We start from the raw sequence: 24,241 nt of genomic DNA, 5'->3' as shown, positions 1-24,241 counted from the left end.
CTTTTTTTCAGGCTTATGTCTTCACAGATGTGAAGAATAATTAGGTATTTAAATAATTAATGGTAGAAATTGTATCTGAGTGGAAGGGAGAAATACAGCCTCTAGTGATTTTCTCTTTTTCTTTGTGCAACCATGGTGTTGCTAGAGCTGGAAGGCTGGGATGGTTCATAAGTAGAGAAGTTCTGAATAGTCTAGAATAGACCTTGGTGTGACTTATCTATCATGCACATGTGATGTTGATAGGAGAAGATCCATGTCCTGATAGCAGGGGTAGTCGTGAGACTAATAGTAGACTCAGTTGTAGTAAGTCAGCTGTCTGAGGTCTCCCATGTTAGTCTAGTGTTGAAGTCTCAAGCCTATCATTTGCGGATGGGGGACAGGAAAATGTCTTATTGGATGTCTGTGAAAATAAGTCAAGGTAGTTAATATAAAAGTATTTGGAATGTCTTCCATAGGAAAGGTTTTATTCATATTAACTATGATTATTAATACCTCTGGTTGATTTACTTGGTGTAGTCTGTGGACCAAGGACAATGCTGGACACTTCACTTATATTCTAGAAGGTTATGTTTTGCTGGGCCACTATCACGTCTTACCACAGCCATGCAGTCTAGTTCAGCAAATAGTTTTTGAATAAATGATTAAATAATAAAATATATTTCATAATTTTGTTTGCTTAATTCTTTTTAAAAGTCTGTTATAATGCCATGTATGCTAATCACAGTTCTTTGGAGGCAGAGGCAGGAGGATTTGCACAATTTCAAGGTGAGCATGTTCTATATAGTGAGTTCCAGGCTAGCTTGGGCTACATATTGGAAGACTATCTCAGAAACAACAACAACAAAACAAAAAATGAAGTTAGCAGTGGAACCCCCTTAATTTTCAAGTTTTCTTTTATACTATGAAGTTATACCTTTTGGGAATAAACTGGACAGTGGTGGTCTTAATCTGTGTTAGTGTAAACCAACAATTTTCTTTTTATTTTGTCCCTAGGAGTCTAATGACTTTTCACAGTATCAGCTGAAAGGCTTGCTTAAGAAAAACTACTTAAACCAGCACATAGAAAATGTCCAAAAGGAAATGAACCAGCAGCATTCAGGACAACTCCAGAGGCAATATGAAGATGAGGGAGGGTTTCTGAAGGAAGTGGAGTCGAGGAGAGTGGTCTCTGAAGACACCTCACACTACATCTTGATAAAAGGTACCAGGTGCTATCATTGATTTGACAGCTAAAAATCATGATAGGTTTGCAGTGTGCTCCACTTGTCATGCCTTCCCTGCAATGATGGGCTACATTCTTCTGTGCCAGTCAAAGCAGAGACAGAGCATATGAGAGCTTCTATCAAGAGAACTGTGCTCTCCTGTGTTATGTCTTATTCAGCTGTATTACTAAATACAGCTGCTGTGTGCTTATGATTCTGATGGCATCCCATTTTCCAAACAGCATCTCATAGGGTTTCTTTCCATCGTCAGGCACCCTCATCCTTCTACCCCACCCCTACTTTTGAGCTGTTCCCTGAGCATGCATTGGTGCGTGCGTGTGTGTGTGTGTGTGTGCGTGCGTGTGCGTGTGCGTGTGCATGTGCGTGTGTGTGTGTGTGTGGCTGAGCACTTAGCAGTTGCTTGTTCCAGAACTCTGCATTGACTCACCCTCTTCAGGGAGGAGCTTCTCTGGCCCAGGCTAGCAGCAACTCTAGCCTTAGGTACAAATGTGGGTGTTTGGGAAGCAGTTGGACTACTTGTCAAGGTAGAGAAATATCAGCAGTATATTCTCCTTTAGAGCCTGTGACCTCTTTGTAGCCATGAGTTTTTTACAGGGTTTTCAGTCTTAGACATGTCTTCAAGCCTCCTGTGGAGTGGGTCTCAAATCCAGTTGAACAGCATGTTGACTGACCCCAGAGTATTCTTGCCACTGTTGCACTAATGTGTACATTTTGTTTGTTAGGTCAGAATTGTAGCACACAGGTTTCACCACTGGGAAGCAGCCTGCCTATACCTTTCAGTACTGTGGAGAGAAGGGGCTCACAGCTCACTTCGAGCTTCATTTTTCTGTGTCCTGTGTCTAGGGTGTATAGCGTCATTTGCAGTAGGACTTTAATATCCAGTTCTGGAGGAGGACAAAGCGCAACAGCAGTGGGCTGTATTGTTTTGGGAACTCCATGGGGCTGTCATGGGAAGTGTCCTGCAGTTAGAGCTGGGATTTTTGTTCAAGACCCTCTGGCTTCTGGCAGCAACATTGTCAACTCATTCAGGGTACTTCAAATGGTTTCTTTATTTGTTTGTTTGTTTTAATTGTGATTTTTGTTTTGTGTAGTGGTGCATTTCCATGTGGTTTTTGCATGCATCTTTGTCTTTGATTGACCTTTCCCACCTAAAACCTTTATCTTTCTTCCATTCTTCAAATTCCTTTCTTAGTTAAACCTTTCTGCCTTCTTTTAATATTATATGGAGAAACACTACTTTTCAAAAATGAGAGGAAATGAAGTAACATACTGAGTTGTGGTATGATAGAGAAAACAAGTTGAAATCATAGAATTTAGAAGCAAGCATGGGCTTGATTTCCAGTTCTGCTGCTTAATTCTTGAGTAAGTGGTCTAACCTCTGTGACTCTTTACTTTCCTGCCAGGTAGGTTGAGAACCCTGATACTGGTCTGTTCTGTAAGCTGTATCAGATCTTATTTGTAAAGTGTCTGATAAGTGGTGGCTTCTGTTATTTATCAGTTTATTATACACATTAACTACATAAGGTAGAGCTTTGTTCGCAGTGACACTAGAACATCTCGAACATTTTCTCAGACTTTTGACCTTTTTTTGGTGGTGGGTTCAAATGTAATATCTACTTTAAAGTAGGACATTAGCATTAAAAATATACTCTAAGGAGCTTCAGAGATGGCTCAGAAGTTAAGATCTCATCCTACTTTTTTAGAGGACCTGGCTTTGAGATCATCTACGTGAGTGGCTCAAAAGTGCCTGTAACTAACTCCAAGGGATCCAACATTCTCTTCTGGCTTCCTCAGGCACACAGTCTCACACACACACACACACACACACACACACACACACACACAGACAAAATAATAAAAATTTTAAAAGTCACAATCTATAAGACTGGGTTTGAATCAGAAGGCCATCTCAGACTACCTCATTACTCTGCACCATTAGTAGTTTCAACAACTCTAACAAATAAATATATTTCTGTTTTTTTAATTGTTGCTTTTCCTTGGGAAAGGGTTTTGAAAGTTTTTTTTTTAATTTAAGATTATTTTATAAAGGACGTGGGTTCAACAGCATTTTTGAATTTTACTAATCATTAAAATGATACATAGAACGATCATTTTATAAATTTAAATGTGCATGTGTGAGGACTAACACAAGGATTTGATTTCTTATTTTCTACAAAAGCAAATAAGAAAAAAATCTAAGATGGAATTATGTTTTATGAAATAGTTAAAAGTATTTTGCCTTACCTTGGCCTATGTAGTGTGGCAAAATAAAATTTCAAATTAAAAAACAAAACCTAGGGTACTTTGTGGCTCTAAGTTCTTTGAAAACATAGCCATGATAAAGCCCATGGAATCTTGCTTAGGTAATACTGGTTGTACTTAGCCACTAATGGATTAGCTACTGTGGAGCCAAGCACTTTAGAATTAATGAGTGGATTTTAATAAAAATGTATCACTCTGTTATGTTCAGGATTCTTTTGTTCATTTTCCCAGGAATACACTGTCATGCTGTGAATTGCATAGTGAGAAATGTTGTGCTTTCTCTCAGGTATTCAAGGTAAGAAAGTCATGGATGTGGATTCAGAATCTCCTTCTTCTTCCAGCGAAGTACACAGTGTGTCTTTCAACCTGAAGTCATCGCCCCATGAGAAGATGAAGCCAAAAAAAGAGCCTGAGGCCACACCTCCTTCTCCAAGAACTTTACTGGCTATTCAGGCAGCCATGCTGGGAAGTAGCTCAGAAGAGGAGCCAGAGAGCAGAGAGGGAAGGCAGGCTAAGGAGAGGACCTCATGGGCCACTGCAGATGTAGGCTCCATGTCACCACAGACCCGTGCAGCTGTTCAGAAAGCTCTGGATGATGATGAAGCTGAGAAAGTGGGTGCCAGCAGTGACGGTCTAGCAGTGAACCTGCTGCTTGGAAAAGGTCTGGACCGGGAGCGTGTTGATGAAATGGAAGAAGGAGGTGAAGGCATGTCATTTGATACAGCGCCTCATTTATCCAGTGTGACTGAGGTAGAGAAGTGTGTAACCAGTGCCAGCACTGAAAGACAACAGACAGCCTCAGCTCATGCATTTAGTATTGCTTGTCATCAATGTGATACTCCAAAAGAAACAATGTCTCTTGCTCATGTAGTGAGTGAAGCATCTCAGATAAGTAGTGGAGGTGAGGTGGAGGGTAGGCCAGCTGCCCTTCCATGCAGTTATGCCTCTGGGGTCCGCAGTGAAATGGAACTGACCCTGGCACCTCCGATAGGAACACATTCTGATCAGAGGACAGACATACACCCTGAAGAGCCTAAGTTACAAAGTGGACTCTGCCCACCTGAGAGCAAATGTAATTCCTCTCGTCTTTCAAGTGACAATGAAACAGAAGGTGGACAAAATCCTGCTTCCAAAGCATGTAGTACAGTTCATGTCCCTTCAGAGGCAATGGGTAACTTAGAAAATGTGTTGTCTTCTAATGCTGAAGAACATGGAGATTTCCAGAAAACCATCCAGCTATGGGAGATGCCCGAGGCTGCTGCCAGGGAGCTGATTTCAGCCCCGAAGCTCGCAGGACCAGTGGAGTTGGAGTCTGAAGAGAGCGAGTCTGATGGTAAGTATTCCTGTAAGGGGATGGAATGAGAATTTCATGTCTATAAGGACTGGGGGACTCTAAAGTGTAGCCCTGTTTTGCTTTACAGCCAAGGAACCAGGAAGAAAGGATAAATGAGCTTTCTAGGGACTCACATCTAGGATGGGGGTGCCCTGCTTTGCTGGGCTATCCTTTGGATTTTAAGATTTTATTTTATTTTACATGTATGGGTATTCTATGTGCATGTGTATCTGTGCACATATGTGTGTTGTGCCCATGGAGGCCAGAAGAGGGCATCGGAGCTTCTGGAACTGGAATTAACACGATTGTGAACTGTGCTGTGGGCACTGTAACCAAACGCAGGGCCTCTGCAAGAGCAGCAAACGTGTGTATGTGCGGAGCCATATTGTCAGCCTCTGTCCTTGGCATTCTTAAAGCGAGGGAGCACCATGCTTGGAGAAAAGAAAGCTGACTTTCCTTTTGCTTTTGTTAACTTTTTACTATGACATAATTGTAAAAATTAAAAAGAATACTAACTGATTCACACCTAACTTACAGGTCAGTATTTTGCCCTGTTTTATATTCTGTCTGTCTGTCTGTCTGTCTGTCTGTCTGTCTGTCTCTCTCTCCCTCCCTCCCTCCCTCCCTCCCTCTCCCCACTCCGTCTGCCTCTTCCTCTCTCTCACATCTTCCTCTTCATGTCTTTGTCTCTGTCTCCCCTGTTCATTTTCTCCATGTAGATCTCCTCTGTTTGTCTTCATGCACACACATCCAGTGGTACTTGTTGTTTATAGTCTACTTGTGCAGTCTCCTCCTCGATAACCTCTGCCTCTGGAATCAGAGGCACTTTGTTTTCTTTATGGGCATTTGTCTGGTTTCTCTACTGTTTCAGTGTACTCACAGAGACTGCCAGAAGACCATTGTAGGGTAGTGGAGTCTTGAGCAGGAGTCTCCAGATGTGGAGCAACCCCATCCTGCTGCCCTGCGTGGGTACCCTCATTCCATAATGAAAGAATGTATACACACAAGTATACACATACATGTGCACACATAAACACATTTGTACATATATTCATATATTTGTATATGAAACATATGTATTTGCTAATTTAGTATTTGAAATGACTTTATAGACCATACTTCAAGTAGTGAAGATAACTGTATGCATATGTTTATATATAATTTGTGTTCTGCGATTGGTCAGATTTTTCTGTCTGTCTATCTCTATCTATCTATCTATCTATCTATCTATCTATCTATCTATCTATCTAATCTATTTATCTGAGACTCATGTAACCTAGGCTGGCCTCATACTTGCTGCGCAGCTAAGACTTGTTTTGGACTCCTGACCCTTCAGCCTCTACCAGCTGAGTGCCAGGATTATAGGTCTGAACTATCATGCCTGGCTTGATTTTCACATTTGTGCCTTCTCCCTTCCTCAGTGTTTCATGGAAAGGAATTTGGGGCTTGGGAGAATATGGTGCACTCAAGAGAACTTCCAGTGACTTGTTTCAGCATCCTTGGTTGGTCTCTGTCTGAGTAGAGAGCTACTGTGGTGGTTGCCAGGTGGTACTGGCCAACCTCACCTTTCCTTTGGCATTGATTAGTTGTATCCTACTGTAAGGAAGACCCTTCTCCCACTTGTTGTTATGGTCATGGATTGCTGTATTCAGTTACAGTTTAACACTGTAACTTACTTGCTCAAAGTGTCCTTGCTTTGGCTGGGGGTGGGTTGTCCTTCAAGCAAGCTCTTGTGGCTTTTGCCAGTTCCTAAGTGTCTTTGATGATTTCTGTATTATAGGCAGGGTGTTCAGGCTTTCCTTATATTGACTTTTGCTGTAGCCCTGGATTTCATCAAGTCTTAGTGGCACTTACAAGTCAGGCACTGGCTTCTGGGTGAGCTTTCTGTTTCCCTCAGTAGCAACCATGAAACAAACATGCTCCCTCTTGCATTCGCTTGCTGTCTCTCTTTTTTCCTCTCTCTCTTCTTTCTCCCTCCCTCCCTCCCTCCCTCCCTCCCTCCCTCCCTCCCTCCCTCCCTCCCTCCTCCCTTTCTCTCCCTTTCTCTCTCTCTCTCTCTCTCTCTCTCTCTCTCTCTCTCTCTCTCTCTCTCTCTCTCTCTCTCTCTCTCACACACACACACACACTCACAGCTTCATTTATTTCTGTGCCCATCCATCTTTATGTTTATGGTTCCATCTTAACATCCTAGGTGTTTATTTTCGAGTTTCCCATCTTTTTAGTTCCTCCTTGTCTCCAGCCTCTCTTATGTCTTGACTTTCTACTAAAACTCAGGTTAGCAAGCCTTGGCAGTCCCCTCTGCTGAAGAAAAGAAGCGTATGGAGAGAGAGGATATTCTTGTCTTGTTGGTGATTTTAGTGAAATTGCTTTGAGTTTTTCTCCATTTAATTGGATGTTGGCTATTAGCTTGCTGTAAACTGCCTTTACTATGTGTCTCTTATCACTCAGGATTTTATCATTAATGGGTGTTGAATTTTGTCAAAGGCTTTTTTCTGCATCTAATGAGATGATCATGGTTTTATTTTTTTTCCTTTCAGTTTATTTATAATTACATTTACTGATTTTTGTACTTTGAACCATCCCTACATTGCTGGAATGACACATACCTGATGGTGGTGGACAATTTTTATGATATGTTCTTGAATTCAGTCGTTTGAACATTTTATTTAGTATTTTTATATCTATGTCCATAAGGGAAATTGGTCTGTAATTCTTTGTTGAGTCTTTTTGTGGTTTGGGTATCATGTTAATTGTGGCCTCCTAAAATGAATTGGGCAGTGTTCCTTCTGTGTCTATTTTGTGGAATAATTTGAGGAGCATTGGTGTTAAGTCCTCTTTGAAAGCTGGGCCGTGTGGGCTGACCAATTGGAGTTATGAGCAGCCCAGATGAAACATAGTAAGTAGTAATTTGGGGTTATCAACAGGAAAGCAGGTTCCAGCAGCACGGATGGTAGACATGGCCAAGCTGCCATGCTGATTAAGGCTTATTGGAAACATAAAGATCGTGAGTGCGGCTTTCATCCGGGAACTCAATAGCCAATCCAGGCTTGGGATTTTAAATATTAAATACCACATGTACCCATTTTCATTTCTGATTTTGTTATTTTGGATATTCTCTCCCTGTCTTTTAGTTAGTTTGGGTAAAGGTTTGTCTATCTTGTTGATTTTCTCAAGGAATCAACTCTTATTCTTTGATCATTGATTCTTTGTATTGCTCTCTCTTTTTTTTTTTTTTTTTTTTTTTTTTTTACTGATTTCAGTTTTATTTATTTATTTATTTATTTGCCATCTACTCCTTATGGGTGTGATTTCTTCTTTTTGTTTTAGATTTTTTTTTTTTAATGTAGGCACTTAGTGCTATGAATTTTCCTCTTAGCTCTGCTTTCATTGTGTCCCATAAATATGGCTATGGTATTTATTCATTTTCAATGAATTCTAGAAACTCTTTAATTTTTATCTTTATTGGTGTCTTGACCAATTTTTCATTTAGTAGAGAGTTGTTTCATTTCTATGAGTTTGTAAGCTTCGTGTTGTTTCTTTTGTTAATATCTTGTTTTAATATATGGTAGTCTGATTGGATGAAGGGAGGTACTTCTATTTTCTTGTTTTTACTCATATTTGCTTAGTGTCCAACTACATGGTTAATTTTGGAGAGAGTTCCATGAGGTGTAGAGCAGAAGGTTTCAACATCTGATTTGAAAACAACATTTGAAGTTGAAAACTTAACCTCCTTAAGTTGAAGTTTTCCTTCTAGCACTCCCATTAGGGCTGGATACTGTTTAAATTTGATTCATTATGGAATATTTTATTTGCTCCATCTATGGCGATTGCAAGTTTTTCAAGGTATGAGTTGTCTAAGCTATCTGAGCTGTCATATGTGGTCTCTTAGCATCTGTAGCACATAATGTTCAGGCTCTTCTAGGTTTTAGAGTCTCCAGTAAGAAGTTAGGTAATTCTAATAGGTCTATCTTTATCTGTTACTTGGTCTTTTCCACTTAAATCTTTTAATATTTGTTCTTTACTGTGTATGTTGAGTACTTTGCTTATTATGTGGCAAGGGAACTTAATTTTTGTTCCAATCTATTGGGTGTTTTGTATGCTTTTTGTACCTTTATAGGCATTTCCTTCTTTAGGTTAGGAAATTTTTCTTCTATTATTTTGTTGAAACAATTTTCTGGGCCTTTGAGCCAGGATTTCTCTTCTTTTCCTGTTATACATAGGTTTGGCTCTTTCCTCCTTCCTTCCTTCCTTCCTTCCTTCCTTCCTTCCTTCCTTCCTTCCTTCTTATGGTTCAAATATTTTAATGAACATTTTCTTAGACAGGTAACAAAACATAGTACGTGCATGTTACAGGAAAATAAGTGTAAGTACATTGTCATTCTTCTGGAAAAGACTGGAATATAATATGAAAAATAATTCCCTATATGATAGGACACTAAGACACTTATGCCATGAAAACAACATTCAAGGCAACACTTTAAAAGGAAGATGAAATGATTCACATTTGCATAAATAAAACAAAACTACCCTTGAAATAACTACAACACAGAGGTGTTGGCAGGTTTGTGAGTATATATAGCTCTTTTTTTTTAATGTGTCATATCTTCATTTTTTCTTTTTATTGGTTATTTTATTTATTGACATTTCAAATGTTCTCCCCCTTCCCAGTTTCTCCTCCACAAACCCCCTATCTGCTCCCCTGGCCCCTTCCTTTTCAGGTGCTCCCACTTGCTTTTCAGGTGTGTTGGTGTATCCAGTGCTTGCTGTGGTGGGAAAACTGAGTTTTGATGTTGCCAAGTAGCACTGGTTTCTGTTGTTTATGTTTTTTTGGTTGCCTCTTACCATCTGGTTATCTCTGGTGTTAACTGGCCTTTTTGCCTCTGACTGAAGAGCCTGTTCCTCCTGTGAGCCTGGTTCTGTTGAGCCTCCTTGGGTCAGATTGTCTCTGGGTATGGCAGGGGGTCTGGAGAGCCTGTTCTGTGAGCTTTGCTGTGTCGGAGCTCCTTAGAGTTGGGGCTGGATCACAAGGTCCACTCTGGGCGCTGGCACGAACTGGGAGAAGTGTGTGTCTCCAACTGGGCGGGAGTTCCTGTGTCCACTGGGCCCTGGGGTGTCCGAGTTAGGCCACATATTGGGGTGGTGGTTCAGGTCTCACCTGTGATTGTGCGTGTTTTAGAACTCCTGGGGGGTCAAGCTGTCTTTGGGTATGGGTGGGTTGGGGGTGGGTGGAAACACAGGCTCTGCTCCAGGACACAGGTACAAACCTCAGGTTTGGTCTTTTCATAGTGTCTTGGATTTCTTCGATGTTTTCTGTTAAGAGCTTTGATGTATCTATTTATTTATTTATTTAGTATTGTATCTTTTTTCCATGTCTTATTTTGTTTGTGAAGCTTGTCTCTGTGGTTCTTGTTTACATTCCTTTTTTTTTTTTTTTTTTTTACTTCCAGAATAATCTCAGTTTGAGTTTTCTTTATTCGTTCTCTTTCCGTTTTCAGGTCTTGAACAGTTGTCTTTCTTTCCTTCAGTTGTGTGTTTGGTTTTTCTTGGCTTTCTTTAAGTTGTTCATTTTCTAATACTGTTTTGTGTTTTCCTGGGTTTTTTTTTTTAAAGGGATTGATTCATTTTCTCCAATTGTTTGTGTTTTTCTGGATTTCTTCAAGGTATTTATTCATTTCCTCTTTAAGGACCTTTATAATCTTCATATAGTTGGTTGTAAAGACCTTTTTCTTGTGCTTAACTCTGTTGGAATGAATATTCACAGCCTGCTGTAGCAGGTAGCTAGGTTTTAGTGGAAGCATATTGTAAATTGATAAAAATTGATAAAAATCAATTGTATTTCTATGCTGTTATCTAAACAGGTGGGTTTGGGGTGATAATAGGGCTAGGTGCTAATTTCTGGGTTTGTCTTTGTTGGGTGTGTGTTTTGTTCCTGGTTTTTGTTTTCTCTGTGTATTTAAAAACGGTGTGATGGCTGTGTGCTGCCTGTTTTGCTGGCCTACTTACCTTGTATGTTCACAGGGAATGCCTGGGCAGGAGGTGGCTGCTTGAGTTAGGGGTTGAGATAGTGTGAAAAGTAGGGGGAGTGAGTTTAGTAGGGATGGTCTGGGATCCACAGGAGATGAAGGTGTGTGGGTGTTGGTGAGGGAAGGAGGCTGTAGCTGTTTGCATTCCTAAAGTTTTCATTTCCAGAATTCCCTTTGTTTTGTTTTTAATTGATGCTTTTTCCATTTTCTATTATAGCACTAGAAGGGACAAGCCTGAGGGATTGAATCTGGGGGAACAGAGAAAGCTGAGAACCTCTACTGGCTTTTCTGGAAGGCATGGTTCAGCAGGGGGAGTCCACCTAAGTTGGGGACTGAAATACAAACTATGAGTGGCAGGAAGGAGGCCAGGAGGGGATGGTCTGTGGGATCCATGGGAGATATGGGCAGGAGGGAAGGCAGGCTACAACTAGTGTTTTGGCTCTGAAGGACCAGAGAGAGAGAGTATGGAAGATGTGTGGGTAAGTTACTTGGTCTTCTTTTGCCTTGGCTGTTAATAATTCTGTTGTCCTGTTGGCATCCAGAATCTGGCATTGATACGATTATATGTCATAGTACTGATTTCTGGATTTGTCTTGGTTGGGTAGGTGATTTGTTTCTTCTTTTCTGTTTCCTGTCTGATTTTTGGAGTGTCATGGCTGTGTGTTGCCTGGTAGGATTTTTTTGGGGGGAGGAAGGACGGATAGTTGTAGCCACTGGGGATTCCAAGTATTTTGTGTTTCTGTATATTAGGAGCTAAATTCATCTAAGAATGGGGATAGCCTAGGGGTCTGAAGGGGTTCACAGGAGGGAGGAGAAGATAGTGTTCAGCCAGGATCTGCATATTTTATTTACTTGGAATGAGGGATACAGTGAAGAGAGGTCATTTCAGAGGGTCTGCTATAGCACTGAGGATGAGACTTGGGACTTGAATGTAAAGGACCAGTAAGAGAGGGAAAGATCTACAGACAGCTTACCTGCTTCTCTGGCAGGAGCGGCCTGTGGGTTAACAAGGAGTGCCTGCTGGAACTGGAGTTGGGATAAAGTAACAACTGTGTAGAGGGAGTTAGGAGATGAAAGTTGTGGGATCCACAGCAGGTTGCGCAGAGGGGGAAGCCAGACTACAGAAGGTGCTCTGTTGCACAGAGAGGGATGAGACTGGGGAATTGGGTGTGGAGGAGAGGACAAAGTGGTGAAGGTTTTCCCTGGCCTGCTAGGCTGGTGTGCTCATAGAGACTGGGATACTGGGATGAATGGAGGCAAGGGAAGTTGAAGATCTTTGGGATCCATTTGGGATGGGGCCAGAGAGGAAAGTGAGATAGCAGCAGATGTTCTGCTCCAAGTCGCGGATGAGATTGAAGGAATGAGGACTGGAGGAGAAGATGGAGAGGTGAAGACCTGCTGTCAGCCTATCTGCTTCCCTGGCCTTTTCTCTGAGTTTTAAAAATAGCATTAAGTCAACAGAACATAGCTTTTAAAAGTTAATATGCAAATCTTTGAGAATTTGGTTCCTATTTTTAGTGATCAAAAGCCTGATAGATCAATTTGTCTAATTGTAAAAGCTTGGTTGGAAATGATAGCTAGGCATTTGTGGTACACTATAGCAAACTAGTGAGTTGCATGTTTATGTTTATGCTTAAATCGTTTCCTTTGGGATTTGGAATTTTTCAGGACTGTTCAGAAAGTTTTGATGACTTCACAGTGACTCTTAATGTTCTCATTTTAGATGAAGTGACTTTTTTTTTTTTTTGGACAGGAAGTTTCATTGAAGTGCAGAGTGTGGTCAGCAGTGGTGAACTTCAAACAGAGTCATCAGAGGCTTCTAAACATCTCTCTGAAAAAGATGCAGAGGAAGCAAGAGAAACTCTGGAGGACACAGAGTGCCTCCCACAGGACACAGAGTGCTTCCCACAGGACAGCTCTGACACTGAGGCAGTGGAAGGACACAGAGAAGCTGACAGTGACGCTGAGGACTCGCCCAACGAATGGCAAAATGTTAACTTGGTAACACCACATTTTAACTTAGTGCTGAGGAAGCCAAGCCTATGGCTTTTGAGATTTTAAAAGTTGCTAGATAAATATTCACTAGCTGTTTTTAATTCATCTTCTTGTTACTCATAGCTCCCTTTTAAAATGTAAGTTACACCTGGGGTTTTTAGTTAGGTTCCCACATGATGTAATGAGGCCACTGAAAGGGACAGTCTTGCCTGGAAATCCCAAGTGGAAAACACTGTAAGGAGAAATGGCTTATTGGTTATTTCAGCCAGAGGAAATGCATGCTTTATTGTAACAAATGAACATAATTGGATCATGACTGTAATTTTCTACGGCTGGGAATATGTTTTAGGAGGAACTGGATGCCCTGGAGAGTAACCTCTTAGCAGAACAGAATTCACTGAAAGCTCAAAAACAGCAGCAAGATCGGATTGCTGCCTCTGTAACAGGCCAGATGTTTCTGGAAAGCCAGGTAAGTGTGACTTTAGCTTGGTCTTCTTTAGACTTGTCCTTTCAGAAGGGCTGTGTAATACTGTCACACCCCCTTGTGGTCAAGGCCCACAGTACATTTCCCTGCTTGTTCTCTTACTACAGGAACTACTGCGCCTGTTTGGCATTCCCTACATCCAGGCTCCGATGGAGGCAGAAGCGCAGTGTGCCATTCTGGATCTCACTGATCAGACTTCTGGAACCATTACTGATGATAGTGATATCTGGCTGTTTGGAGCCCGGCATGTCTATAAGAATTTTTTTAACAAGAACAAGTTTATAGAATACTATCAATATGTGGACTTTTATAACCAATTAGGTAAGAGTCAAAGTGTGGTCATTTCCCACAGTTCTGTACATTCACTCTCCTGATTTGTCTCATGTGGTTTTTCTTCTCAAGGAACTCATTTGATGCGTGAGTGGAAATGGGAGGTCATAGGGTATTAAAAAATGGATTTAAGAAATTAAAATCCTATCATCTTTCTTGCAGTTAAATCATCTGAGTGATTCCTGACATTCATATCCGTTACCATTCACCTCATTACCTGGGAAATGCACACAGAATGACTCTCATATGCCAGTCATTCTTGACAATGGGGAAATAACTGAGAATGAAATATCTTTCTCTAGTGGAAGAGAAAGATACTGTCTCTGTGTGTGTGTGTGTGTATATACACACACATATATATCTAAAACACATATATAAACATATATATACATATATATATATATATTATCTATCTATCTATTGATATAGATATATATGTTTTGCTATTTATACAGGATTGGACCGGAACAAATTAATCAACTTGGCTTATCTACTGGGCAGTGATTATACGGAAGGGATTCCAACTGTTGGCTGTGTAACAGCCATGGAGATTCTCAATGAATTCCCTGGACGAGGCCTGGACCCACTCCTAAAATTCTCGTAAGGCTTTTCCTCATGCCTTTAATTCAGGTATTTCTATAAATACACAGACTAATACATGGATTTTTTTTTTTTAACAGCGCTCTTACTGTGTTGTTGCCTAGGCTGAACTCAAACTTGTAATCCTCTAGCCTCAGCTTCCCATGTAGCTGCTACTGTAGGTGTGTGCCACCACTTCTGGGAATCTGTTTCTAAAATCACAAGTTGGTGTGGGTTGTTGTGGAGCTCGATCACCCACGCAACCAAGCAAGTATAGTAACCTCTCTTCTACAGGGTGCTGCCAGGGCCTCTTTCTTCTCCCCTCCCCATCATTTTTCTCGGCTGTGGGCTAGCCGGTTGTGCTCCCACATGCCCCCAGTCTCGGTCATTCTACTGCCTCTCAGTGGTCTGAGAGGAGTGAACTCAGTCAAGACTCTTGTGCTCCAATCTCTTTGGAGCCATGGGAATGACAACAGCCCTACGTTGGGCGCCAGCTATGGGTTGTTGTGGCTGGAAATGCAGGGTTGCTCCGGGGGAAGTTAGGCATGATGGCTCCAGCTACAGCGGCTCATTAAAGGCCTTCTCCACAGTTCCTCATAGCACGGCCCCAATGACACAAGAAAGTCCTTGGGTTTTCAAAATGGGTTTATTGGCATGTCGGATGATGATTGAGTCTGGATGCGCACCCCCCTGAAACACAGGGCAGACCTGAGTTAAATAGGGAGGGAGAGAAGGGGGAGGGGCTGGGGAAGAATGCTTAATTGGCTCCGCCCTCTGGCCCTCAGGCATCTCATTAGTATGTAAATCTCTCTAGGGCCTGAGGCCTGTAGGGCCCTCTACCTGTGCTCTTTGGGCAGGGCTGCATTTCCCTGAATGTGACTGAACAGTGTAGGTCAATGGAGTTCCACGCCATGTGTTAGGAGCCTGGATTCTGGGAGCACAGCGGAACAGATGCCCATCCCTTATAGGCAATGGACACCTGTTGGGTCTCCGGGCTTTCCAGCCAGCACTTCGACCAAAACCAAGACCCCTTCACAGCCCTACAAGTTGTCTCAAGTCATTGTATATTGAAGGAGTAGTTGGAGACAGTGGCTGTGGTTTCTAGGGCCTTGGTGAATCTGTTTTTAGTCTATTTTAGTCTTGTTTTAATCATGCCTGCTTTATCCTAGTCCAGGGACACAAAGATAGTCTTCAGTGTTCATTAGTGTGTGAGCTGCCTCTGAGTTCATTTAGATGGTTGTAGAGTAGCCAATATGAGTCAGATGTGCAGGCCTTAGCAATGGAAAAGATGAGTAGTTATATTCTACACCATTATGGTTCCTTGTGGGATTAAATGGAGAGTGGAGAAGCAAATGAAATTGTTCAATGTTGCTAGTGAAAATTTTTCACCACTTGTTCAGTGTTATAAAAGAAGTTAACCATAAATTTGCTTTGAGGTCCAGGGCCAGGAACTTAGATTATAAAGTCACTGTCCATGAAGACTCATGTGCTGACCCAGAGAAGTTGACATATTTGGGATATGTTATTATATCAAGCATGGTCTGTAAAGAACTATATAGCTACAAATAACATTCTTTTACAAATGAAAAAAAAGAAACATTGCAAAATATGTATTAAAATGATTATACTTAAAATTTGGTTTATTCAATTATAGTCAGTTGGAAGAAGCTGCAGTTACATGCACATTACACCTGTCAGAAATGCACATGCATGCATACATGCACTCTTGCTGGTATTTAATTTTTTATATCATTTTTTCCTTTTTTTGTAAATAGATTTTTTCCCTTATATAATTTATCCTGATTATTCTTTCTCTTCCTTTGTTCCCAGCTCTTCCACCCAGATTAGCCCCCTTTCTGTCTCTCACTAGAAAGCAAATAGGCTTTATAAGATAATAATAAGACAAAATAAATGAAAACAAAACCAATACATCAGAATTACACAAAACAAATAAACAAAAGGAAAAGAGCCTAAGAGAAGGCACAAGAAACAGAGGGATACTATTTAATACTCAGGAATCCCATAAAAGCACTAAACTGGAAGCCATAACAGAAAAAGGACAGTCTTCCCAGCTCCTTTTCCTTGGGGTTCCCTGAGCTCTGAGGGGAGGGACGTGATGGACACATCCTAATTAGGGCTGAGTGTGTCAAGGTCTCTCACTTTCTATATGATGTCTCATTGGGGGGCTTTGTGTTTGTTCCTATCTGCTTCAGGAGGAAGTTTCTCTGAGGATAGCTAAGCAAGGCACTGACATATAAATACAGCAGAATGTCACAAGGATTCATTTAATTGCTCTTTTTTTTTTTCTCTTAAGACTATTAATATTTGGTTCTTACCTTGGGTTATCTAGTCTTAGGTAACCCAAGCAGTGTTAGGTGTGGGTTCCATCTCCTGGAGTAGGCCTTAACTCAAACCAGATATTGTTTGGTTATTTCTACAAGTTTTGTACCACCACCATTGCCCAAGTATATCTTTCGGGCAGGACACCATTGTAGTTCAAAGGGTTTGTTGTTGGGTTGGTGTTTTTTATATTTCTTTTTTGGTAGCATGCAGAGTACTCTTCCTGTACAAAAGATGCTAGCACAGGCTGAAGGCTATGTAGGCACCAGTTTGACTTCTTCATGTTCAATAAATTGTGTAGGTGTTACCTTCAGCAATAGTTCCCTGTCAGTTTGTCAGAGCAGCAATGACAACAGCTGGGTTATTTGGGAATTACTATGGTAACAAACAGCTCAACTAGATGTAAGCCAATCCTGGAACTGGAAGCTTCACTTGCTGACAAGAGACATCTATTTGTGGCTTTGACTCCCATTATCTGGCAATCTTGTTTAGATTGTCTTCAGATATGTATATGTTTTAGAAAGTTTCTACTGTATTAGGACTTCATACTACCCATCAAACTCTTCCTAAGTTTAGCCGTCTCTATATTTCCTCCATCTGTCCCCTGTCTTCTCTCTTGCCATGTGATCCTCCTGTTCCAGCATTACCAGCCGCCATCCATAACTATCTATTCTATTTTCCTTTCATAGGGACATATAGATTGTTTTCAATTTCTGGCTACAATGAGTAGAGCAATAGAGAACATGGTTGGGTAACTGTCCTTGTGGTGAAATGAAATGACCTTGAGGTAGATCAATTCCCATCTTTCTGAGGAGCTGATGCATTAATTACAATTCTGTCTATACAGTTTGCAGTCCCACCAGCCGTGGATGGGTGTTCTCTTATTCCACATTCTTGATAATATAAGCTGTCACTTGTGTTATTGATCTTAGCTATTCTGATGAGCATAAGATAAACTCTCAAAATAGTTTTGATTTGCATTTCCCTGAGTGCTAAGGATGTTGAAATTTCTTTGTTGCACAGCCCTTTGAGATTCCTCTATTGAGAGAATTCTCAACTTAAATCTGTACCCCATTTTAAAATTGGATTGTTTTAATGATATCAGTTTCTTGAGTTGTCTATGTATTTTGGATATCAGCCCTCTATCAGATGTGGAGTTGGTTAAAAAATCTTCCATTCTGCAGGCTGCCACTTTGTCTGAATGACAGTCTCCTTTGTTATATAGAAGCTTCTCAGTTTTAAAAGGTCCCTTATATATTCATATATATTCATATATTCATATATATATATATATATATATATATATATATATATATATATGAATATATCCTTATGATTCTCTGGATCTCCTTGGTATCTGTTGTTACATCCTGCTTTTCATTTCTAATTTTGCTCATTTAGTTCTTTCCTCTCCATCTTTTTGTTAGTTTGGATAGGTGTATGACAACTTACTTCTTAGAATTGCCTTAATTTTGTTCCGTAAGTTTGGATATTTTGTGTATTCATTTTCATTGAATTCTAGAACTTCTTTAATTTCTTCACTGTTTCTTCCTTGACCCAGTGGTCATTGAGTAGAGGGTTGTTCATTTTCCATAGGTTTGTAGGCTTTCTGTTGTTTCTGTTGTTGAAGTCCAGCTTTAATTCATGGTGATCTGATAAGATACAGAGGGTTATTTTTCTTGCATCTATTGAGACTAGCTTTGTGTTCTAGTACAGGGTCAATTTGAAGACAGTTCTGTGATGTACAGAGCAAAAGATGTATCGTTTTGTGTTTGGTAAAGTGATCTTTACCCAATCAATATTTGTTAGTTCCATTTGGTTTATAATGTCCATTAGTTCCAATATTTCTCTGTTTAGTTTTTGTCTGGATGACTATCTATGAGTAAGATGATCATGAGTGGGTGTTGAGTCTCCCAGTTTGTGGGGGTCACTGTGTGATTTAAGCTGTATTAGTGCTTCTTTTACAAAGATGCCCTTGTGTTCAGGGGTGTTAGAGCTTCTTGAAGGCAGGCTGAGTAGTCTCATTTCTGTCTAACTTGGGTGTAGGATGAAGGCAGCGCTAAGGTTTAGAAAGAGGGGTAGGAATATAGCAGAGCCCTTCATGCCATCTTGTGTTTGTTTTTTGTTTTTGAAGATCCCAGTAGCATTTAAATTTGAAGGAGATTTTCACACAAAATGTTTAGATTTGTTTAAGAAGAAAAAGAGCTCTAAACATCCTGGGCTGCTGTTGGCCAATAAGCTGAAGATAGCTGTGGGGGAGGGCAGCAGCTCCTCTGCCAGGCATGTGCCCTTCCTTTGTGTCATAGCCTGACCGAGAGACTCAGCCCCTTTGTTTTCCATCTTCCTTTGCAGTTCCTGGCTCTCTCTCTTTAAGGGGTGTATTTAGGGCAGATACTCATGTGTTTTGTCAGTATTATGTTATAAAACTGGTTAAGAAACCATTAGGAAAATGTTTTTACAGTCCTCTAGGAAAGGGACTGTAGAAATGGCTCAGTGGTTTGCATTTGTTGCTTTCCTAGAGGACTCAAGTGCAGTTCCCATTACCTACATCAGGTGGCCTATGAGGGCACCTGCATATATGTGACAGTCACACATATACTCAAAACAAAACAAGCAAAACTTAAAAAGAAAAGAAAGCATTATTTTCCTCTTGAGTCTGGTTATTGAAGACCACTGTTAAGCCTTTGAACGGTAGATGGCGCTCTGAAGTTGCTCAGTGAAGTGGCCTGCAGGCTGTATGTAGCCCAGTTGCTGGTACTAAAATGTGAAGAAATAGAACTGAAGGGAGGGTGGGTGTTCTTCAGGAACCACTGGAAGTTGGGTAGGTGAGGAGCATGTTTGAATTTCCATGGTATTATCTGTCAGTTTCCTGTTGGCACATTGCAGTTACCTATTTAAACCTCCATAGCCTCCACCAGCAGCACTTGGTGTTTTTGCTCCTGACCCTGAAACTTGCTTGGGAGTCTTTTATTCCTATTCTCTGTCTTGGAACAGCTCAAAGCTCAAGGACCTGCTGAAAGTTTCACATGCCAGGCACTGTCAGTAGACAGACAGAATGCTGGTAGACCTTAGATAGTCTCCATTGAGAACCTGCAGTGAGCACAGGTTTCTCAAGGAGTGGTGACTGCTTCTAAGGGCAGCTTTTTTCAAAAACAGGAAGTGGACAAGCATGTTTTATGCTCTACGGCTACAGCTTCTTGATCATCACCCAAAGTCATAGAGATGGACTAGTGATATCTTCATCAGAGGAGCATTAAAAGAAAAAAAAGTGTGCCACAATAAGATGGAAAATATTTTAAAATGGACTTAATATAGGAAAATCAAAATTAACAGTCTAATTTTGCTTAGAACACTGCCTAACACATGAGAGCAATAGTACTTGCCACTGTTTATAATTTAAAAGATCTATTTAGTGTCTCTCTTTGTGTGCATATGCCCCATCCATCATATCCTACTTGGTGTTGAATGATATCTACACTAAAACAGCCAGTATGTTGTTGACAGTTTTGGATCCAGTGTACCTTCCATTTCACTGACTAGGGGCCTTGTGCTACTGAGCTGAGAGTAATGATAGTGCACATGAAATACTTAACATGCAGGAAGATCTTTACTTTGCAGCTCAGTATTCTACACCACATATATTTGAATTATGACTTGAAGTTACTTTCTGAACTTTGTGTTTAGCTCTTTCCCTCCAGTGTGGCAACTGTAACATCTCCCTGTTTCGTAAGTAATTGTTCCTATGTCTTACAGAGAGTGGTGGCACGAAGCTCAAAATAACAAGAAGGCCGCAGAAAATCCCTATGACACCAAAGTGAAAAAAAAATTACGGAAGTTGCAGCTGACACCTGGTTTTCCCAACCCCGCAGTTGCAGATGCTTACCTCAGGCCCGTGGTGGATGACTCCAGGGGATCGTTCTTGTGGGGAAAGCCTGATGTTGACAAGATTAGAGAATATCCTTTCTTAATATTTATGGGGATATTGAACCGCTGTCTTAGTTAGGGTTTTACAGCTGTGAACAGACACCATGACCAAGGAAACTCTTATAAGGACAACATTTAATTGGGGCTGCCTTACAGGTTTAGAGGTGCAGTCCATTATCATCAAGTCGGGAACATGGCAGTATCTAGGCAGGCATGGTGCAGGAACAGCTGAGAGTTCTACATCTTCATCTGAAGATTGCTAGAAGAATGGCTTCCAGGCAGCTAGGACCAGGGCCTTAAAGCCCCCCCCCCCACACACACAGTGACACACCTACTTCAACAAGGCCACAACTCCTAATAGTGTCACTCCCTGGGCCAAGCCTTTATTAACCATCCTAGCTGTAGACCTGTTGAGATTAAAACTTTGGGAAAAGGAACTCGTTTTTTTCCCCAGTGCTTGGGAATGAACTCAGGGTTTCATGCATATGCAGCAAGTATCCTTCAGTATAGATCTTAATTTGAAAGAAGCAGCTCGAGCTTACATGACATGACCGCATAGTTAAGATCAATTACTCTGGAAGATTGCTGGCTTTCCATTCTGTGTATTTAAATAATAATTTTGTTGGCTGCATCAACATCTACAGTAGAGTCCACCCAAGTACAACTTCCTTTCCTAAAGAAGTACGCAGAACAGCTGCCCTTGCTTTTAGTCTAGGTTAGCTATGCTTTGTACTGAGGAGGCTTCACTGTGTAGCTCTAGCTCTGAGTTTGTGAGTGTCTTCTGCCTTTGGAGATTGATCAGAACTTACTGCAAGATGATCTTGTTGGAGTGGCTTACTTTTTCAGCCTTTTATCTGACCACTTTAATCTTTATAAAAATAATTATTCTGGGAGGTACAGGGAATGGCAACAATGATTGGCTTTTAAATATTATTATCATTATTATTATTACTTCCTGCTATGTCTCTTTTAAAAACTTCTGTAAATCTTAACTACCAGCACATTTTGTCAGAGGTATTTTGGCTGGAACAGGATGAAGACAGATGAATCCCTGTATCCAGTACTAAAGAACCTGAATGTCCAGCAGGTAATTGTGCATTTTCTTTATGTCCAGAGTGATGACTGCAGTTAGTAGCTGTTAATGCCTTACTTCAGGGCAGATAGCTGAAGGCTCGAAATGATGACACCTTAAAAATAGAGTGCAACAGAAGAAAGGATTGGGTCCTAAGTCTATTTGTTAATTTGTTTGTGCTGCAGTGTCCTTGTTTTGTTGGCTTTGAAAAAAAATTCTAGTCTAATAAATGACTTCATAGTAAGATGTTTAAGATGAAATATATTACTCCTCTGGAGCTAATCTTCAGTTTTTTGTTTTTTTAAGATTTATTTATTTTATGTATATGATTACACTGTTGCTGTCTGTGGCCACACCAGAAGAGGGCATCAGATCTCATTATAGATGGTTGTGAACCACCATGTGGTTGCTTGGAATTGAACTCAGGACCTCTGGAAGAGAAGTCAGTGCTCTTAACCGCTGAGCCATCTCTCCAACCCCTAATCTTCAGTTTTTAAAAGCCCAGGAAGTATTCACTCCAAAACAATTTCTTCAAACACTAACATTTTAATTTACAACTTAGGATCTGGTCTGTATACTAATATTTCTACAAGAGAGACTTTTGGTTAGTAAAATGCCCTTTTATATGGCCTTCAGTGTTTCCAAATGGGTTTGTGTGCTTGTCTTATCCATGTGCCCTGCTCATATCAAATAAACCTTCCCCCATCTCAGAAGCTATTGATGAAATATACATGCAAATAGAAATGAGACTATAGTTTTTAAGATAATGAAATCAGTTTCCATTAAATTTGTGTAATTTAGGGAAAAAAATCCAAATGGACAAAGATTTAAATAATATTTCCAGGGCTTTCCTGTTGTCTGTCTGATGTTACTTACCTACCAGCAATAGAAGCCTACTAAGAAGGAAAATATTTTCTAGTGACTAGTTATTCCTTAATTTCAGATAAATTCCTTAATTTCAGATAAAATTCAGATATATTTCCTTTTCAAGACAATTTTTCTCTCTAAGAAGCAAAGATAGTCTAGAAATTAACAATAGTAGGTTAAAACTGTCACCTCCTTTCAAGGTGTGTTTCCTTCGTGTTTGTTTCCCTTTGTCTCCCATGCTAGTTTGCTCCCGTGTATAAATCCCTCTTGATAGAGTGGGTCTCCTCTTCCCCTCGGTTCATGAGCATATACTTTCTTCTGTGAGTTGCATGGCTTTTTATAGTTTCAGAGGGCCAGCCTACAGTCCATGAAAGTTCACATTGGCTGTTTCTATATTGTTGGGTGTTTAGTTTTCAAGTAGTTATGAATAACGCCATAATTCACACTAGATTTAAGAGTTTCTCCCAGCAGTGGATTTGCTGAATTAAAGGCTTGACCTTTGTTTCTTGTGTGACTATTAATGGCTCCTAATGCATCAGCAAACTTGTCCCTTGAAGGTGCTGTATGACAATAATGATTTTAAAAGAAAGGCATTGAATGACTTATGCACAGATTCTGTGAAATTCTGTTGCTGCTAAAGAAGAGGTTACAATTGTTATGGGGGGGGGAGGGGAAACCAAAAAACAGAGCTAGAATTTCCTTCTGGAGGCCATAATTCCAAGTTCTTGGAGATAATAATCCACAGTTCAACTTGTTGATCTGGTATAGAAACTACTCACTTACTTGATTTATTGCTTTATTTTATTTTAGACCCAGCTACGGATTGATTCCTTTTTTAGATTAGCTCAGCAGGAAAAACAAGATGCCAAACACATAAAGAGCCATAGGCTGAGCAGAGCAGTGACGTGTATGCTAAGGAAAAGAAAGGAAGAGGCAGCTCATGAGCTTAAGAAAGCAACTGAGACCCTGGATGAGCCAAAAGGAAAAACCCAGAAAAGAAGCCTACCATATACAAGAGAGACTTCAGTCCCCCAAAGAAGGAGGCCTTCAGGAGATGGTGGGTTTCTAGGGGACCCCTGCCTCTCAGAATCACCCCAGGAGTCTTCATGTGAGGAAGCAGAAGGTTCATCTGTGATGGGTGCACGACAGAGAAGAGCAGCGAAGTCATCAGAAGTCAGCTGCTCCGATTCCCCCGACCTGCTGAGAGACCCTCCTCAGGGGAGGGAGGGCTGTGTGTCCACCAGCAGCTCCAGTGAGGATGGTGAGGACAAAGCCAAGACTCTTCTAGTGACGGCTCGACCTGTATTTGGGAAGAAAAAAAGGAAACTAAAGAGTATGAGGAGAAGGAAAAAGAAAACCTAATTAAAAAAGAAAAAACCAGTCATTTAGAAAAACAGTGCTTACAATCAATATGTATTGAGAGCATAAGATCAAATCTATTTGTATAATCTCTGTTTTGAATGTGTAGTTTTTATTCTTTTTTTTTTAATTTCTAAAGTTTATTAAAAAGAACAGAAAAACTTTACATAAAAATATATCTGTTTTACTGTCCATATTATCCACACACAAAACAGAAACATGGTATGTTTTGGTCAAACTGTTGTGTACATATATGTGGTAGCTAGGCCAATTCATCTGGTTTACCGTTACAGGGATAGACGTGTACCTGTTAGACTATGCGGCACAATCCCAGACAAATCACACAAGCCGCAGGTCTCATGTGGCAAGTTTTACTGGCATAGTGGCTTAGGGGATGGGGGGACTGTGAAGAGGGAAGAAGAGGAGGAGGAGGGGGAGGAGAAAAGAAGA

General features: G+C 40.6%; 1 protein-coding gene across 1 annotated transcript in view; it reads left to right on the top strand.

Annotated features, from left to right (window-relative positions):
* The window catches only part of Ercc5 (ERCC excision repair 5, endonuclease), a 42,478-nt gene extending 18,511 nt beyond the window's left edge, over positions 1-23,967 (top strand). The window contains exons 7-15 of the mRNA XM_076931956.1: positions 994-1,201; positions 3,772-4,818; positions 12,595-12,842; positions 13,186-13,305; positions 13,428-13,641; positions 14,106-14,250; positions 20,323-20,525; positions 21,498-21,580; positions 23,243-23,967. Of these exons, the coding sequence (XP_076788071.1) occupies positions 994-1,201; positions 3,772-4,818; positions 12,595-12,842; positions 13,186-13,305; positions 13,428-13,641; positions 14,106-14,250; positions 20,323-20,525; positions 21,498-21,580; positions 23,243-23,794 (2,820 nt within the window). The 3' untranslated portion in view covers positions 23,795-23,967. The remainder of the gene's footprint in view (positions 1-993; positions 1,202-3,771; positions 4,819-12,594; positions 12,843-13,185; positions 13,306-13,427; positions 13,642-14,105; positions 14,251-20,322; positions 20,526-21,497; positions 21,581-23,242) is intronic.
* Positions 23,968-24,241: the final 274 nt, after the last annotated feature.

Source organism: Arvicanthis niloticus, chromosome 3, assembly GCF_011762505.2.
Source record: "Arvicanthis niloticus isolate mArvNil1 chromosome 3, mArvNil1.pat.X, whole genome shotgun sequence".
Taxonomy (NCBI): Eukaryota; Metazoa; Chordata; class Mammalia; order Rodentia; family Muridae; genus Arvicanthis; species Arvicanthis niloticus.
The sequence above is the reverse complement of the archived record's forward strand: the minus strand, read 5'-3'. Positions and strand labels throughout refer to the sequence as shown.